This window comes from Ovis aries, chromosome 11 (genome assembly GCF_016772045.2).
Source record: "Ovis aries strain OAR_USU_Benz2616 breed Rambouillet chromosome 11, ARS-UI_Ramb_v3.0, whole genome shotgun sequence".
In the NCBI taxonomy this organism is placed as follows: domain Eukaryota; kingdom Metazoa; phylum Chordata; class Mammalia; order Artiodactyla; family Bovidae; genus Ovis; species Ovis aries.
Genome location: NC_056064.1, coordinates 46,272,811 through 46,293,463, shown reverse-complemented (window position 1 = coordinate 46,293,463; position 20,653 = coordinate 46,272,811). Strand labels below are relative to the sequence as shown.

The following is a 20,653-nucleotide window of genomic DNA, read 5'->3' as shown; positions in this document are numbered from 1 at the left end:
GTTTCGTTTGCTGTGCAAGAGCTTGTAAGTTTGATTAGATCCCATTTGTTTATTTTCATTTTTATTTCTATTGCCTTGGGAGGCTGATCTTGGAAAACATGGGTACATTCATGTCAGAGAATGTTTGCCTATGTTCTCTTCTGGTATTTTATGGTGTCATGTCTTATATTTAAGTCTTTAAGCCATTTTGAGTTAATTATTGTGTATGGTGAGAGGATGTGTGCTGACTTCATTGGTTTACAAGCAGTTGTCCAACTTTCCAAACACATTTTACTGAAGAGACTGTCTTTCTTCCATTATATATTCTTGTGTCCTTTGTCAAAGATTATTTGACTGTAGGTGTATGGGTTTCTGGGCTCTCTATTTTGTTCCATTGATTCACATGTTTGTTTTTGTGCCAGTACCACACTGCTTTGATTACTGTAGCTTTGCAGTATTGTCTGAATTCTATACTCTAATTCAGTGTCTACTAGTACATGAAGAATTATGATATAGTAGATATTAAGCTGCTTAGGTCAAGGACTATGGTTGTTTTTACTTACTATTGTATCTCTAGCACTTAGCAGAACATCCAATATGTGATGCTCAGTAATATTTATTGAATGAATAAATGGTTAAAAAAAAAAGTACCAATTTTAATATGTCAGTCAGTCAGTCATTTTGGTCAGTCAGTCATGTCTGACTCCTTGCAACCCCACGGACTGCAGCAGCCAGGCCTCCCTGTCCATTACCAACTCCCGGAGTTCACTCAAACTCATGTCCATTGAGTCAGTGATACCATCCAACCATCTCATCCTCTGTCATCCCCTTCTGCTCTCATCTTCAATCTTTCCCAGCATCAGGGCCTTTTCAAATCAATCAGTTCTTCGCATCAGGTATTGGAGTTTCAGGTTCAGCATGAATCCTTCCAATAAATACCCAGGACTGATTTCCTGAATAAATATTCAGGACTCCTTGGGTTTCCTAGAGACTCTCAAGAGTCTTCTCCAACACCACAGTTCAAAAGCATCAATTCTTCAGCACTCCATTTTCTTTATAGTCCAAATCTCACATCCATACATGACTACTGGAAAAACCATAGCTTTGACTAGATGGACCTTTGTTGGCAAAGTAACATCTCTGCTTTTTAGTATGTTGTCTAGGTTGGTCATAGCTTTTCTTCTGAAAAGCAAGCATCTTTTAATTTCATGGCTGCAATCACCATCTGCAGTGATTTTAGAGCCCAGAAAAATAAAGTCTGTCACTGTTTCCACTGTTTCCCCATCATTTCCCATGAAGTGATGGGACCAGATGCCATTATCTTCGTTTTCTGAATGTTGAGCTTTAAGCCAACTTTTTCACTCCTCTTTCACTTTCATCAAGAGGCTTTTTAGTTCCTCTTCACTTTCTGCCATAAGGGTGGTGTCATCTGCATATCTGCGGTTACTGATATTTCCCCTGGCAATCTTGATTCCAGCTTGTGCTTCTTCCAGCCCAGCGTTTCTCATGATGTACTCTGCATATAAGTTAAATAAGCGGGTGACAATATACAGCCTTGACGTACTCCTTTTCCTATTTGGAACCAGTCTGTTGTTCCATGTCCAGTTCTAACGTTGCTTCCTGACCTGTATACAGATTTCTCAAGAGGCAAGTCAGGTGGTCTGGTATTCCCATCTCTTTCAGAATTTTCCACAGTTGATTGTGATCCACACAGTCAAAGGCTTTGGCATAGTCAATAAAGCAGAAATAATGTTTTTCTGGAACTCTCTTGCTTTTTCTATGATCCAACAGATGTTGGCAATTTGATTTCTGGTTCTTCTGCCTTTTCTAAATTTAGCTTGAACATCTGGAAGTTCACAGTTCACATACTGTTGAAGCTTGGCTTTGAGAATTTTGAGCATTACTTTTTAGCATGTGAGATGAGTTCAACTGTGCAGTAGTTTGAACATTCTTTGGCATTGCCTTCCTTTGGGAAATTTTAATATATTAAGAGGAAAAAATCATTCTTATTTAAGCCAAGTAAGTACTATCAAAAATATTAGCCCTGAACCCCAAATTCTTACTAGGGCCCAATGATGTCTAAGGCACTTACCATCAACTGGTATATATGGAGTTAGGTCAATAGGTTCGTTAGCTGTGAGTTTGACTGCCATGTTTCCAAGAATAGCATCAAGACCCTGAACATCAACATGCAATCCTTAAAAAGAGAAACACGTGAGGAAATTGATATAAAACTCAGAATATAATAAATATTAATGCCTATGTACTATAGTTATTAATTTCATCATAAAATAGAGGTCAAGGAAATTTAAATGTTTAAAGAAAGTCATTAATGAACTAAAACTAATCTATTAATTTATATAACACAACATATTGAAAGCAGATTGAGAAAACACTCAGGTTAATTTTAGCAGAAAAAAACAAACATAACAGTTTTTAATATAAACATTAACACAAGTAATTATGTTCAGTTTGGTCACTGTATTTCAATACATGCTGTGGTTAGTCACTCAGTCATGTCTGACTTTTTGTGACCCCATGGACTGTAGCCCTCCAGTCTCCTCTGTCCATTGGGATTCTCCAGGCAAGAATAATGGAGTGGATTGCCATGCTCTCTTCCAGGGAATCTTCCCAACACAGGGATCGAACCCAGGTCTCCTGCATTGCAGGTGGATTCTTTTACCATCTGAGCCACCAGGGAAGCCCAAGACTATTGAAGTGGGTAACCTATCCCTTACATAGGATCTTCCCGACCCAGGAATTGAACCAGGGTCTCCTGCATTGCAGGTAGATTCTTTACCAACTAAGCTACCAGGGAAGCATATCTCAATATATAATAGCCTTAAATTTTAATATATCCACAGCCAAAATTGAGGTAAATCTAAATTGTTAGAACATCTCTTTAAAATAAAACAGGAGATTATTTCATCAATATGAAGAGTGTTTTTTTTTCTTTTTGTAATTCAAGTGCACTCAATTCAAAGATGGTTATCTCAAATGAATACATTGACTGTCACACACCTCACAGCACTGAAGTGCCTTTGTTTTAGAGATCTTGGTTGATTTAGATTCCAATCACTGAACCACTTATTCTCTTCCCAGTCTTTAAACTTCCACTCTTATGTTCCAAATTCACCAGTAAAGAGTGAGAACACGAAACCCTAGGCTCCCACCCTCAACCTTAAAAGTGGAACTCCAGGCTCATGCACGCACTCTCTCTCTCTCCTTGCAACCTCACTGTGTGACTCCAGATGTACTGAGTGTAATTTCCAGGTCATGTAAGTAATAAGCCTTTGTTTTTCCAAAGTTTCCTGATGATTAATATTGAAGGGTATCTTGCCATTGTAACAATAATCACAAGGGCCAATCCAACCACAGCACTGGTTATTGATAGGCTGAGACTGGCACAAAACACACATATATGTATTAAAATAATTATGGAAATATATATAATATATATGAATAACAGCAAACAATATTTAATGACAAGGAAAAGACAAGAGTGACGCACAACAGTCTCAATCTGAATTTTCAATTTGTGTCTCACTCACCTTTTGTAGCTTTCACACAGTTCAACAACCTATTCTTATTTATTTTTCCATCAGATGTAGCTGTAAGAAAATAACATAATTTAGGCCATAGGAAAAAGAACTAGATATACTAAAGCAACACTAAATATCCAAGTACAGAAATATAGACCATAAAATAATTTGCTCCTAAAATTTACCTAATAAATAATTATTTATTTATTTATTATTATTAATAGGAGCAATACATAATTTGCTCCTAAAATTTATCTTCTAGAAATAGTAAAGCAAAATGTAAGAAAAATTCTTAATATGGTAAATCTATCAATTCTTTAGCACCTGAGACAACTATTAATACCTACTATGCTAAAGCAAAAATTTGGAAAACTCAGTAGTGGCCACAGGACTGGAAAAGGTCAGTTTTCATTCCAATTCCAAAGAAAAGTAATGCCAAAGAATGTTCAAACTACTGCACAATTGCACTCATCTCACATTAGTGAAGTAATGCTCAAAATTCTCCAAGCCAGGCTTCAGCAATATGTAAACCGTGAACTTCTAGGTGTTCAAGCTGGTTTTAGAAAAGGCAGAGGAATCAGAAATCAAACTGCCAACGTCTGCTAGATCACCGAAAAAGCAAGAGAGTTCCAGAAAAACATTATTTCTGCTTTATTGACTATGCCAAAGCCTTTGACTGTGTAGATCATAATAAACTGTGGAGAATTCTGAAAGAGATGAGACCACCTAACCTGCCTCTTGAGAAATCTGTATGCAGGTCAGGAAGCAACAGTTAGAACTGGACATGGAACAACAGACTGGTTCCAAATAGGAAAAGGAGTAGGTCAAGGCTGTATATTGTCACCCTGCTTATTTAACTTATATGCAGAGTACATCATGAGAAACGCTGGACTGGAAGAAACACAAGCTGGAATCAAGATTGCCGGGAGAAATATCAATAACCTCAGATATGCAGATGACACCACCCTTATGGCAGAAAGTGAAGAGAAGCTAAAAAGCTTCTTGATGAAAGTGAAAGAGGAGAGTGAAAAAGTTGGCATAAAGCTCAACATTCAGAAAACGAAGATCATGGCATCCGACCCATCATGAAGTGATGGAAACAGTGGCTGACTTTATTTTTCTGGGCTCTAAAATCACTGCAGATGGTGATTGCAGCCATGAAATTAAAAGATGCTTACTCCTTGGAAGGAAAGTTATGACCAACCTAGACAGCATATTAAAAAGCAGAGACATTAGTTTGTCAACAAAGGTCCGTCTAGTCTAGGCTATGGTTTTTCCAGTAGTCATGTATGGATGTGAAAGTTGGACTATAAAGAAAGCTGAGCACCAAAGAATTGATGCTTCTGAACTGTGGTGTTGGAGAAGACTCTTGAGAGTCCCTTGGACTGCAAGGAGATCCAACCAGTCCATCCTAAAGGAGATCAGTCCTGGGTGTTCACTGGAAGGACTGATGTTGAAGCTGAAACTCCAATACTTTGGCCACCTGATGTGAAGAGCTGACTCATTGGAAAGACTCTGATGCTGGGAAAGATTTTGGGCAGGAGGAGAAGGGGATGACAGATGATGAGATGGTTGGATGGCATCACCAACTCAATGGACATGAGTCTGGGTAAACTCTGGGAGTTGGTAATGGACAGGGAGGCCTGGCATGCTGCAGTCCATGGAGTCGCAAAGAGTCGGACACGACTGAGCAACTAAACTGAACTGATGCTAGAGCAAAAACATTTCCTTATTTTATATTTTTTCTGACTCTATCTTTTTTTCCCTCTACTAGTATAGTTTTATATCTCTCCTCCTCCTTCTCCTATTTTCTATAGGCATCTCAATGGAATGAAAGATAACTATCAACATTCCTCAGTCCTGATGTCAAGATTTAGAATTGATTGGGTTATTGACTTATATATATTTTAAATGACAATTTATAAATTCTTAAATATTCACTATATTATCTCTAAAATTTGGATATGTTTAATTATCTCTAATTTATAATTTATCTATAATAAACCCGGGTTTATTGGATAAAACGGCTTTTTAAGGATATCATTATCTCCTCAAAAGCCAACTATTGCTTGCAAAACCAAATAACTTTTTTGATGACTATACTAACTGTCTTAAAGGTAATATTAACTCTCCTGAAATGTATGCTGATATTTGAAATGCTCACCATAAACTGGAAGTAAATTCACTAGTTCCAAGTGTTCTTTTGGTGTGAGCTCTATTCCCATATTTTGCATGACATTATCCAAGTCACTGAGGTCAACTTCTCCTCCTTCAAAACAAAAGAAGTAGAGAAAGATGAGACTCTTTTAAACATTAGAATTTCAAATTATGAAAGTAAAATAAGGCATAATGACACCTGCTAAACAATAAGCAGTCAATTGCAGGTACAGAGAATGAACAGTATTCCTTTAACTCTAGCAAAAGAGACCCATAATGGTGGTTATAAAGTAATAATTCATACAATCAATAAGGCTTATACAATTTTTAAATTATTAGAATAATAAAGATGATGGGTACAAATAACTGTGCAGTATACAGTATGGAATTAAGCTACAAATCAAGGGCAAAAGATATTAGAAAACTCCTATATGTTTGGAAATTAAAGAACATTTTTCTAAATAAATCATATGTCAAAAATCACACTGGAATTTAGAATATATTTTGAATTAAATAATAATAATAATAATAGTACATATAAAACTTGTGGGATAAAGTAAAGGTGTTCTGAGAAGGAAATTTATAAACTTAAATGTATACAGTAGAGAAGATGAAAAGATTAATAACCTAAGATTCTACCTCAAAGAGTTAGAACAACAAGTTAAATTCCTCAAAAGTAGAAAAAAATAAATAATAAAGAAAGAGAAAGAATTACTGAAATGGAAAACAAACTCTAAATAAGAGCAATACAACCAAAATCTGGGTTTTGGAAAGACTTACAAAAGTGATAAATACCTGTACTAATATTAACAAAGGAAAGAAGAGAAAATATAAATAGTGAATATTTCTAAAGACTAAGGGGAAATCACTACAGATTCTACAGATGTTAAAAAGATAATAAGAGTATATTATGACCAATATATAACTGATTTGAATATTTAGAAGGGACAAAGTCCTAGAAAAATACAACTTAGTAATGATGCAAGAGGAATATAGAATCTTGATAGCCTTATATCTACTAAGATAACTAAACTGGGAATTTAAAATCTTACCCACATAAAAATCTCCCGTCCTAGAGTGTTTCAGTGAATGATACAATTAAATACAAACTTTTCCAGAAAATTTCTAACTCCACTTCGCAAAAATCCTAAACAAAATATTAGCAACCCTCATGTGTATGTATGTGTATGTATATATATATATATATATATGCATACACACACACATACAGGCACAAATTGGAGGAGATGGCAATCCACTCCAGTACTCTTGCCTGGAGAATCTCACGGACAAAGGAGCCTGGCAGGCTACAATCCATGGGGTTGCAAAGAGTCAGACCCCGACTAACACACAGACACAAATACAGATAAAATCACCTCCATTTCTATATGTCAACGACTAGGATATTAAATAAGAAAAATATATATCACTTGCAATTACATTAAAAAACTATAAAATACCTAGGAATAACTCTAACAAAGGAGAGAAAGTAAGTTGACCTAAATAAATATAACATTTTCAGTGATGTGCTACTATCTTGAATTATTTTCAGTAATGTAGTACTAGCTTGAAGTGGCTCACAAGGGCCAACTGTTAAAACTTAGGAATTTTGTGAGCTAGTTTTCTTTTTTTCGTTTTCTACACTGCTGTATTATTTATTTTTAATTTATTTTTTAATTAGAGGAAAATTTCTTTACAATGCTGTACTATGTGCTTAGTCGGCTTCCCTGGTAGCTCAGATGGTAAAGAATCCACCTCCAAGGCAGAAGACCTGGGTTCAGTCCCTGGGTTAGGAAGATCCCCTGGAGGAGGGCATGGCAGCCCATTCTAGTATTCCTGCCAGGAGAATCCCCATGGACAGAGAAGTCTGGTGGGTTATAGTCGATTTACACTATGGAAAGTAAAATATGCTACAAATCAGGTGTTGTTTTTTTCAGAGAGTTATTTCACCAGCACACCACTGATTTTCATAAGTCAGAAAACTTAACATTGCATAGGTGTTAATTCTGTGTAAATTGATCTAGATTCAAATAAAACATCAGCAGGATTTGGAGGGGCAATTAAAAGCTGATTCTAAAATTTATACAGACATGCATATGACCAAGAATAACCAAGACAATCTTTATAAAGTAAAGCAAATTTGGAGGACTTACACTTCGGACATTAAGACATATTAAAGCTATATCAAGTGTATAGTGTACTGGTGCAAGGACAAATAGACCAAAGAAAAAATCCAGAATCAGCAACACTTTTGTGGTCTTTAATTTATAAAAAAGTTTGCCTTATATTGCAGTGGGGAAAAGGATCATCTTGTACAAAGCAAATAATGATGCTTATCCCATCGTACAGAAAAATCAATTCTGAGAGGATTATAGGACAAAATGTGAAAGAAAAGTAATAAAGCTCCCAGAAGATAAAATAGGAAAAGTGTTTGACCCTGGTGCATACAAGGATTTCTTAAATATGCCCCCAAACTCTCTAACTACAAAAGAGTGATTAATTGATTCAACTACACATAAAATAGGAACTTCTGTTCATCAAAAGATATAAGTGAAAATGTAATACATACAGGGAGACATTTACAATTTATATAATCTATAGTGGACTTGTATCCAGAATACATTTAAAACTATAGATAAAATGCAGGACGTAAAAAATTTAATAACTTAAAGAGAGGCATCCAAGCAGACAAATAGACAACAGATATGAACAGAAACTTTACAAAAGGAGTTACCAAAATAAACATGGGAATAAGGCCTTAACCAATAAACATGAAAAAGGGGCTCAACATCATTAATCCTCAAGGAAATGCAAGTAATAACCATGGTGGGATACCACCATGTACTCACCAGAATAGTTAAATGGAAAGGACAGACTGTATCAAAGATTAGCAGGAATGTAAAGCAATTGGAACTCTCATACACTGCTGGTTGGAATGTGAAATGGTACAACTACTTAAGAAAATCAATGGACAATATCTAATAAAGTATACACAATCCTATCTTATGACAAAGCAATTTCATTTAGGTGTCTAGCCACAGAATTGTGCACGTGTTCAGCAAGAAGTATATACAAGAATATTAATGGCAATAATAAATTATTTGCAACTGCTCTAGACTGGAAATGTCCTTTAAGAGTATATTAAATAGATTTTTTCGGTACATTTATGCAATGGAATATTACATAGAACTGTATTCAGGTACAATGAATTAATTAGAAGTCTTTTCACCTACCAAAGTAAGTTTTTTCTCTAAATATCTCTACTTGATTGTAATTTAGTATATTTTATAACATACAGCAATGAAAAGTACAAACCACTGCCACATGCAACAGTATGGATAAATCGCAGAGAAAAACATTTAATATAATGCTGAATGAAATAAGGCAGTAAAATAGATACAGAAATAAATATAGTGGAATATAAATCATATAGTTCCATCTATATAAAGTTTAAACACAGATGAAACTAACCTGTGATCCTAGAATAAAGGATTTAATAACCTCTAGAAAGTATGAAGGAAGTGGCTATAGGGGATCTTCCGGATTATTGATACTATTTATTTCTTCAGGGTGACATGGATAAGCTCATTTTGTAATAATTCTTAAGCTAGATAAATATGATTTTATAAAACAGTAATTATACATGTCATACTTCAGCAAAATATCTGTCAGAAAAAAAATATAGTTTCCTGTAAAGAATTAGTATCTTAAATTTATAGTAACATCTCACTAACCTGTAATAACTTGTACTGTATCCATCAGCATTTTCAAATCCGTCTTCCCTTGAACTATTAAATAAGTAAGACATAACTGATATAGAAAGCAAATTCATAAAAAAAGATTTGCAAATAATATTCTAGAAGCTAGCTAAATTTTATTACTCCAAAATTCACATTATCCACTAGGTTCATTTTCATGCATAATTCTTAGTTTTCAGAGATTGATTCTATCTTAGTAAGCTGGCCCTTGACCCTTGGACTATGAAGTTCAGCCCAGAGCAAAATATGCTCTCACTAGGCCAATAACTCCTTATCAGCATGACAGGAAATACCAGCCATGCAAGTTTATTCCCTGGAGATTTTAAACTCAGGTAATGCTATGAATTGTAAGCATGGATTGCTGGTCAAAAAAAAGTTCATATTTTTATCTCCAGTCTATTCCTAACTGATCTCTCTTGTCACTCAGAATTGCTGCTGACAAATGATAACAATATACTAGAGGTAAATATTCATGACCTAACCAAAAGCAGTTATTTGTTTTCTTTAGGAATCATTTAGTCATTTTACTCAGTTATTTATCCAGTCATTTACTGAATTATTTGTCCATCTCTCAATCAACTTTTATGGAATGCCAATTTATATGTCAGGTACTCTGCTAAGTACTGGCTATAGAAAGATGAATGGTAAGCCCTTTCCTGAAGGTAAACAGCACCTCTTTTCCTAAAGCTCACATTAAAGTTACCAGATACATCAACATGAATCCACCACGGGTATACAAGTGTTCCCCATCCTGAACCCCCCTCCCACCTCCCTCCCCGTACCATCAGATTCATGTTGATATATGGCAAAACCAATACAATATTGCAAAGTAATTAGCCTTCAGTTAAATAAATTTATAATAAAAAATAAAGTTACCAGATAGCAAATAAATATAAACATATTATTACAAAACAGTGTAGCAAGAACAATGAAAAAATATATGTACAGTGATTGTGAAAACAGAGATGAGGTATTTAATACATCCTGGGCAATTAAGGAAAAGCTTTTTGGAAAAGGTGGCTCTCAACTCTAATATGCAAGGAGGGAGTTAGTCAGAAAAAGGGGAAGGAGAGGCCCTCTGAATACTGGGGAATGCATTAACAAAGCAAAATTGTGATGAAAAACATGATATATGTCTGTCTGGAATAAAAGTTCAATGTTATTTAGGGTAAAATACTAGACTAGATAGATAAGTGAAAGTGAAATCGCTCAGTCATGTCCGACTCTGCGACCCCACGGACAGTAGCCTACCAGGCTCCGTGGTCCATGGGATTTTCCAGACTAGATGGATAAGCAGGGTCCAAATCATGAAGTTATTTACTTGTTTACCATATGAAGGCACTTGAGACATTTCCCAGTACATTACTGAAAACCAATAAATGATTTTAAATTGAGGCATAATATCATTATATTTGCATTTTATATGGATCACTGCGAAGGCTACATTCTGGAAGCCTCTGTAGTATGCGAAGTCAGAAAAAAAAAGGACCTAAAATATGGCCATGGTAGCAAGAACAGAGAGATGTTGAAGAAATTAAATACGGAATCTTTTCAGCATTTTGTTATGAAAATTTGTAAACATACAGCAAAGTTGAAAAAATTGTGCAATAATGTCCACCACCTAGATTCTACTATCAACACTTTACTATACTTGGTTTGTCACATAATCATCCATCTATTCATCTATGTGTGGTATTTCTGAAATTTAGGTTTATGGTATGGACCTAACAGAAGCAGAAGATACTAAGAAGAGGTGCCAAGAATACACAGAAGAACTGTACAAAAAAGAGCTTCATGACCCAGATAATCATGATGGTGTGATCACTCACCTAGAGCCAGACATCCTGGAATGTGAAGTCAAGTGGCCTTAGAAAGCATCACTAAAACAAAGCTAGTGGAGGTGATGGAATTCCAGTTGAGCTTTTCAAATCCTGAAAGATGATGCTGTGAAAGTGCTGCACTCAGTATGCCAGCAAATTTGGAAAACTCAGCAGTGGCCACAGGACTGGAAAAGGTGTTTTCATTCCAACCCCAAAGAAAGGCAATGCCAAAGAATGCTCAAACTACCGCACAATTGCACTCATCTCACATGCTTGTAAAGTAATGTTTAAAATTCTCCAAGCCAGGCTTCAGCAATACATGAACCGTGAACTTCCTGATGTTCAAGCTGGTTTTAGAAAAGGCAAAGGAACCAAAGATCAAATTGCCAACATCCACCGGATCATGGAAAAAGCAAGAGAGTTCCAGAAAAACATCTATTTCTGCTTTATTGACTATGCCAAAGCCTTTGACTGTGTGGATCACAATCAACTGTGGAAGATTCTGAAAGAGATGGGAACACCAGACCACCTGACCTGCCTCTTGAGAAACCTATATGCAGGTCAGAAAGCAACAGTTAGAACTGGACATGGAACAACAGACTGGTTCCAAATAGGAAAAGGAGTACGTCAAGGCTGTATATTGTCACCCTGCTTATTTAACTTATACTCAGAGTACATCATGAGAAATGCTGGGCTGGAAGAAGCACAAGCTGGAATCAAGATTGCCAGGAGAAATATCAATAACCTCAGATATGCAGATGACACCACCTTATGGCAGAAAGTGAAGAGGAACTAAAAAGCCTCTTGATGAAACTGAAAGAGGAGAGTGAAAAAGTTGGCTTAAAGCTTGACATTAAGAAAACGAAGATCATGGCATCTGGCCCCATCACTTCATGGGAAGTAGATGGGGAAACAGTGGAAAGTGTCAGACTTTGTTTTGGGGGGCTCCAAAATCACTGCAGATGGTGACTGCAGCCATGAAATTAAAAGACGCTTACTCCTTGGAAGGAAAGTTATGACCAACCTAGATAGCATATTCAAAAGCAGAGACATTACTTGGCTATGGTTTTTCCAGTGGTCATGTATGGATGTGAGAGCTGGACTGTGAAGAAAGCTGAGTGCCGAAGAATTGATGCTTTTGAAATGTGGTGTTCGAGAAGACTCTTGAGAGTCCCTTGGACTGCAAGGACATCCAACCAGTCCATCCTAAAGGAAATCAGTCCTGAGTGTTCACTGGAGGGACTGATGCTAAAGCTAAACTCCAATACTTTGGCCACCTCATGCGAAGAGTTGACTCACTGGAAAAGACTGATGCTGGGAGGGATTGGGGGCAGGAGGATAAAGGGACAACAGAGGATGAGATGGTTGGATGGTATCACCAACTCGATGGACATGAGTTTGAGTGAACTCCGGGAGTTGGTGATGGACAGGGTAGCCTGGCATGCTGCGATTCATGGGGTCACAAAGAGTCGGACATGGCTGAGCAACTGAACTGAACTGATTGATGTAAAATGCAAAGTTAAGTGACAGATTGGAAACATTAGAGAATAAAAAAATGAATCCCATATATCTAGCTTAGGTGACTAGACAGTGATACTAATTACTCAAATGAGAGAGAACATAGGACTAGAAGACTGAGCAGAAAATAGCTAATTCAATTTTAAATAAGTTGAGGGAAAAAAAGCCTCCTGGGCAGTATCCAAGGGGAAATGTTTAACAGGCATTTGGACATACCATTTTGAAGCCCAGGAGAGAGTCTGTGTAGAAATGAGATGTGAAAGTCATAAAGCAAGTAGGGGACAGGTAAAACCATGAATAATGATGAGATTATCCAGGGAGAGTATGTAAAATGAAAACCAAAGAGGAATGGGAAGATTCAGGCGGGGGGAATAATACAGAAGCCAAAAGAACATAATCTCAAGGTCAGAATTACCATCAATATCAAAGACAGTAGAAAGCTCCAATAAAAACAGACTGGATAAAGACTGATGTAACTGACAAATAGTAAGCAACTTATGTCTTTAGAGAAGTTTCAGTAATATTAAGGAGCTACAGTCAGAATTAAGGAGTTAAGTCAGAATACAGAAGTGAATGAGAAATATGGAAAGGATGCACAATTTCAGTCTTCCACTTCCTTTTCCACCTTTTAATTTTGCTCCCTGAACATATTCACAGATATGAAAGATGATCTTGGAATTAATGTAGACAGCTTTTGCAAGGTTTTTTTTATCATCATAAAATGAATCTGGTCTCAGAAATACTCATACATAAACCTCAAGATCAAGCTTTCCTGAGGGATGCTTTATATCTAAAATGAGTTACCATTAATGGGAAGGTTTCTTCTCAGCTCTCCAAGTTCTTCTTTGGTGAGTTCGATGCCCATGTTTCCTAGTAAGCTGTCCAGGTCTCTGATATTTACCATCTCTCCTTAAGGAAAGAGAGATAAATATGAAATTCTTACTAATTCTAAAATGTTTCATTTATTTTGCCTATGTATTATCGATTTTTGGGGGGAGGATAGGAATATTCAAGACCCCTGGAACCTATATAAATTTATGCAGACATTCAATATGATTAGAATTAAGCTCACTTCCTTTAAACTGTTTTGGAGGAATAAACATACACACCATAAGTTTCTAAAAGGAACAGTGCATTATTCTTAATATTATACAGTTTTCAGTGTATTATTCTTATGAAAGAAATAGGCAGTTCTAGTGAAATGAGAAAATTACTATGGTTGAAGTAAGAACACATGGGTTTGAATATTGTTCTCTACTATTTAGTACCTACTGGAATGTAGGTAAACAACACAACTTCTTGGGAGTCCCACTTTTCTGGTATATGAGGTGAAGGTGATCCTATCTGTCCCATAGAGCTTCTGTGAGTATAAAGTAACATATGTGAAAATACTTAGAACTCTGTCAGCCATACAGAGGTGCTTGACACACTTTAATAACTACCTCTGTGACAAAAGTAGGGTTGGTTTCCCTTTTTAACTCTAACTGGATTCACTGCCTATGCTCACCAAAATCACTGAATGACTATCCTCTTGTTCTGCATTTCATAACTAACCTCAAGCAATAAATTCTATTTCTTCTTTAGGGAAGTTTATTAAAATTCATATCAATATGGCCAAGGTAAATAAACCAAAACTAGAAAACATCTGCCAAGATAAAATAATTTAAATTATATTGGATCCACACATTGGAGAGTAGCAGAACTCCTTATCAAATGATTAGGAAATAAGATACTAGGAGACAATTTGAGAGTTAATGTATCATCCATCTTACCTTTGAAAGTTTCAAAACCAGCTAAGATTTCACTATGATGCACCTTTGCTATTAGCTAAAGATAAGGCAAAATTCCATTCACAGAGAAATGGAATACATGAGATGGTTTAAGTTTCATAAACAAGCACTTTTCTGATTTGCCTTATAGATTAGGAATATCCATCTCCATAAAAATATGAAAGCTAGATCAAATTCTTTTCACCCTTGAAGCAACATTCTGTCATGTTGAAATATATTGCACAGGTAAAAGATTTTAAATTCTACTAATGTATTTTTCTTTTTCATATTTCCTTTCTCCTATGAACTTCCCTGGTGGCTCAGACGGTAAAGCATCTGCCTACAATGCGGGAGACCTGGGTTCGATCCCTGGGTCGGGAAGATCCTCTGGAGAAGGAAATGGCAACTCACTCCAGTACTCTTGCCTGGAAAATCCCATGGATGGAGGAGCCTGATAAGCTACAGTCCATGGGGTTGCAAAGAGTCAGACATAACTGAGTGACTTCATTTTTTTTCTCCTGTGAAATTTTTTCCTATTCAAGTCATAGAATGTATATCACTCAAAGGGAAAAAAATTTTCAAAAACTACTTTTACAAAGCAAACTTGAACATCTGACATTAAATAATAAACTAGAGGGTTGAAAGACCAAAAGATGACATAGGAAAGCTCCTTTCCTCTTTCTTTTTCACCCTCATTTGATCAGAAAAGGACAGGAAAAGTCTACTTTATGGCTTGAAAGTGAAAGTCACTCAGTCATGTCCAACTCTTTGCGATCCCATGGACTATATAGTCCATGGAATTCTCCAGGCAAGAATACTGGAGTGGGTACCCTTTCCCTTCTCCAGGGGATCTTCCCAACCCAGGGACTGAACTCAGGTCTCCCACATTGCAGGCAGATTCTTTACCAGCTAAGCCGCAAGGGAAGCCCAAGAATACTGGAGTGGGTAGCCTATCCGCTCTCCAGTGGATCTTCCCGACTCAAGAATTGAACTGGAGTCTCCTGCATTGCACACAGATTCCTTACCAACTGAGCTATCAGGGAAGCCCCATACTTTATGGTTAAGAAACTGCAACTTAGAGAACGAGAGATAAAGATATACCTTTCTTTTTTAACCTATCTTTATCTATTTCTCTTTCTCTCTTCCTCCCTCCCTTCCTCCCATCCTCCTTTCCTCCCTCCTTTCACCTCTCTCTTTCTAAAGAAAGTAGGTTTAAGTGTTTTTGCTGCCAAATGCCCCATCCCTATCTAAAGTGAGTGAAAGTGAAGTCGCTCAGTCGTGTCTGACTCTTTCCACCAAGCTCCTCCGTCCATGGGATTCTCCAGGCAAGAATACTGGAGTGAGTTGCCATTTCCTTCCCTATCTAAGTCTACCCCCAACTCTTCTCTCTAAGTCAAACCTTGAAAGGAGGCAAAATAGAAGATATGTTGTGGGATGGGAGCGAGGGTATAAAAAAATTAAGGAGTACTTGTGTCTTGCTTCCTTGGAACTCTGTAATGTTGCCATCTTATAGGGTGCCCAGACAGTAATGCCATTGTCAGATATTGTGTTATGGTGTGTTTAGGCAGAGAGAGGGCTGGAAATACCCCTTTGCCCGCTTTGGCTTTTGGAATGATATGGAAGATATTCAGCTATTCCACATACTCCTAGTGAGTCAGAGATAGAAGTGAGTGGGCCACCAAATCCAGGGAAATATAATGCTTAACAGAGGCTATGAGATAGACAGCACAGGCTGGGGACTGACAGAACACTTACTTGAGATTTAAACGACCTCATCAACAATGAGCCTAAAGCTCAGCCAAGTTAGTGAAGGAAGGACCATAGAACCTTGACTTTGCTAAGAAAACAGACCACAGGTTCCTTAAGCAGTGGACTTCAGCAGGAAAGGTCACCAGGCATGTTCAGGACTCATGAAATATGAGACATTATGAAAGAGGCTATCAAAAACCCAGAGGACAACACAAGGTCTGGCTACCCTCCTCTACCACCAGGAGGCTATACAAGCTTTTTCTTTCTTTTTTTTTGAAATTTGGAAGTAATTTTATTATTTCCATAATTCTCTTGCCAAATTAATTAGATACTGTGGGCCAAATGCGTAGTCAAAAATCATCAGATTAATGCAAATGACATTTTATATATAAAATTAGATAGGAGACTTTTAGAGCTTTTAAAATTTAATCTGAAAGGTATTTCTGAAAATAGTTCTTTATTTCAAAGTTAAACATGTTATTTATTTATTTATTTATTTATTTTTAGCGGGATACCTTTATGAGGGGAAGGGGAGAAAGGCTTGAAAAACTGAGGATTTCCTAAAATAAACTAGGTCAACTAAAAAGACATCTTTTACTTTAAACCAGAATGAACTGAATTACTTTTAGGTGGCCAATTTAAGTCCTGCCCTCTCACCTTCCACTGTCTTCAGCCCCACTCACAGCCAAAATAGAAAGGGGGCTAGGAAGACAATGAAGTCAGTTAGAAAAAATAAAGAACACCACTCTCACTTACTGCACACTAATGTTGGTACTGTATTAAATTTAATCCTGCCATATACACAACCTATTTAAGATTTTTTCTCTTTCTGAATACTTTCCTACTTTCTCCTTCTGTTCCTCTTAGACTCATTTCTGTCTTTTTTATATTTACACTTTAGGCTTATCACTGATTCCAGAGTACCATTAAATACTGTTCAATTTTGATAGCAAAAACCATGAGTAAATGGTTTGCTAGAATCAATACATTAAAAACTAAATCACAAACATTTTTCCTTTCAAGATAGTTACATCTGGGATTTCCTGGTGGCTCAAATGGTAAAGAATCCACCTGCTATGGAGGAGACCTGGGTTTGAATTCTGGGTCAGGAAGATCCCCTGGAGAAGGGAATATTTTTCTGAACATATCTAGTCAGATAAGTATAGATCTAGAAATTACCATATACAAGCCTCATAACAAAACTCTCTCGAAGGAAAATGTTTATCATCCACTGGCAAAGTTTTCAGTTGCTAAACATTTCCTTATCTGTGAGTTGAATTGTCATGTTCCCCTGAATACTTTCAAAGTCACTGGAATCAATTTCCTTTCTTTTGGGAAGTTAGGAAAAGAACCCAGAAGGACATTTAAGAATTATTTAACAGTTTCAACATAAGTACAATATCACTTATACTTATATAGTATCACTCTAATTCAACTATAGATGAGAACAAAGAAATGAAATCTTCATTTAATTACACAGTCTAAAATGGAGTCATGTCTGGTAATCTCTTAGAATCTCAAATCAGATTAGCATGACATGTAGTTATAAGATTGTCCATTGAAATTATATACCAGTAGCATTAATGATTATATTAATAGGTAGTATTATTATTATTTTCTCTTGAATTATGAGGCTGGTTGTCTATAAACATACAGTTAGTTGAGTCACTCAGTCGTGTCCGACTCTTTGCAGCCCATGAACCACAGCACGTCAGGTCTCCCTGTCCTTCACCAACTCCCAGAGTTTACCTAAACTCATGTCCATTTCATCTAACCATCTCATCCTCTGTTGTCCTCTTCTCCTCCTGCCTTCAATATTTCCTAACATGAGGGTTTTTTAAAATGAGTCAGCTCTTCGCATCAGGTGGCCAAAATATTGGAATTTCAGCTTCAACATCAGTCCTTCCAATGAACACCCAGGACTGATTTCCTTTAGGATGGACTGGTTGGATCTCCTTGCAGTCCAAGGGACTCTCAAGAGTCTTCTCCAACACCACAGTTCAAAAGCATCAATTCTTCGGTGCTTAACTTTCTTTATAGTCTAACTCTCACATCCATACATGACTACTGGAAAAACCATAGCCTTGACTAGATGGATCTTTGTTGACAAACTAATGTCTCTGCTTTTTAACATGCTATCTAGGTTGGTCGTAACTTTCCTTCCAAGGAGTAAGTGTCTTTTAATTTCATTGCTGCAATCACCAACTGCAGTGATTCTGGAGCCCAAAAAATAAAGTCAGCCACTGTTTCCCCATCTATTTCCCATGAAGTGATGGGACCAGATGCCATGATCTTAGTTTTCTGAATGTTGAACTTTAAGCCAACTTTTCCACTCCTCTTTCACTTTCATCAAGAGGCTCTTTAGTTCTTCTTCACCTTCTGCCATAAAGGTGGTGTCATCTGCATGTCTGAGGTTATTGATATTTCTCCCAACAATCTTGATTTCAGCTTGTGCTTCATCCAGCCCAGCATTTCTCATGATGTACTCTGCATATAAGTTAAATAAGCAGGGTGACAATATACAGCCTTGATGTACTTCTTTTCCTATTTGGAACCAGTCTGTTGTTCCATGTCTAGTTCTAACTATTGCTTCAAATTTGGAAAACTCAGCAGTGGCCACAGGACTGGAAAAGGTCAGTTTTCATTCCAATCCCAAAGAAAGGCAATGCCAAAGAATGCTCAAACTACCACACAATGCACTCATCTCACATTCTAGTAAAGTAATGCTCAAAATTCTCCAAGCCAGGCTCAGCAATACGTGAACTGTGAACTTCCAGATGTTCAAGCCGGTTTTAGAAAAGGCAGAGGAACCAGAGATCAAATTGCCAACATCCACTGGATCATCGAAAAAACAAGAGAATTCCAGAAAACATCTATTTCTGCTTTATTGACTATGCCAAAGCCTTTGACTGTGTGGATCACAATAAACTGTGGAAAATTCTGAAATAGATAGGAATACCAGACCACCTGACCTGCCTCTTGAGAAACCTATATGGAGGTGAAATCTAAAAACAAAAAAGCATACATTTTATCCTTATATTTACCCTCTAATACTCTGGTGCCCTATCTATAAAATATAGATTATAATACTACCTACCTCATGCATATAATATTAATAAATGCTGGCTACATGAAATGAAGCATGCTATTAGTAAAACCTCTGCAGCATGGAGGACTTCAGTCAAGAAATCGATAGTTTTACTTCAAAAAATACTGAAATTCAAGGAACTTCATTAGAGAAAATATTTTATTAGTTAATAAGTGGCAGGAGTTATAAGGTAATGGTTACATAATTCAGTGCTTCCCTGGTAGCTCAGCTGATAAAGAATCCACCTGCAATGCAAGAGACCCCAGTTCAATTTCTGACTTGGGAAGATCCCCTGGAGAAGGGAATGGCTACCCACTCCAGTATTCTGGCCTGGAGAATTCCATGGACAGAGGAGCCTGGTGGGCTACAGTTTATGGGGTTGCAAATAAAATATTTTATTAGTTAATAAGGTGGCAGGAGTTATAAGGAGTTAATAAAGTGATGGTTACATAATTCAAAATACTGTTGCAAAACTATGTCTTAAAAGCCCTACTATTTCAGTCTTATTCATCATTTTATTCAGTTCAACTTTCCCATCAGCTGTAAGATAATTTACAAATCACAGAGATCACAATAAAATTCAAAAATGCAATATGAAATTCATAACTGTGAAACAGCATAAAAAATTAGTTGTCCCATGATTTTCACTACAACTGTATTTCTAGAATCCCTCCCAAGATAAAATCATGAAAAAATGAGTATTCAAAATAGTATGTATGTTCTTTTGGTTAATGTACTAAGATATTAAACTCTATTTACAGTATTAGAATGAAAGTTTAAAGATTTAAAAGTATTTTCCTCCAAATCCATCATTTTTATTTGATTTTCTGTCTTCTCTAATCTGCTCTCTTTCACTCAGAGAAGGAAAGAAAACTAAATTTAATGAGTGTCTACCAAACCATGTATTGTGATGGGTGCTTTCATATACCATATCTCAAACTCCTGCTAAGTTATCATGACATTTTTTAACAAAGAAATCGAGCCTCAGAAAAGTTAAAAAATTTTCTAAAGTCTCAAAGTTAGTATGAGAAGGAAAACTATATCTGTCAGATTCCTAAATCAGCACTTACTCCATTCCATTAAATCAACCAGGCTGTGGCGGGGGGGTGGAGTTTAGAGTTAATACTGCATCAATACTCTTAAAACTGACAATAACCATACTTAGTCCTTAGTAAGCATTTTCCCTAATCTCCAAATTATTTTCACTTATATTTTTTTGCTTATAAATTATCTTCCCCTTTAATCAAATGCAACTTTAAGAACAAACACCAAG

The 20,653-nt window shown here is 36.4% G+C and overlaps 1 protein-coding gene across 1 annotated transcript in view; it reads right to left on the bottom strand.

Moving 5' to 3' along the window:
* EFCAB13 (EF-hand calcium binding domain 13) overlaps positions 1 to 20,653 on the bottom strand; it is a 315,250-nt gene that overhangs the window by 144,655 nt on the left and 149,942 nt on the right. The window contains exons 22-25 of the mRNA XM_060395750.1: positions 13,579 to 13,683; positions 5,686 to 5,790; positions 3,531 to 3,590; positions 2,072 to 2,176 (exon numbers count right to left, since the gene is read on the bottom strand). Coding sequence (XP_060251733.1) covers positions 2,072 to 2,176; positions 3,531 to 3,590; positions 5,686 to 5,790; positions 13,579 to 13,683 — 375 coding nt within the window. The remainder of the gene's footprint in view (positions 1 to 2,071; positions 2,177 to 3,530; positions 3,591 to 5,685; positions 5,791 to 13,578; positions 13,684 to 20,653) is intronic.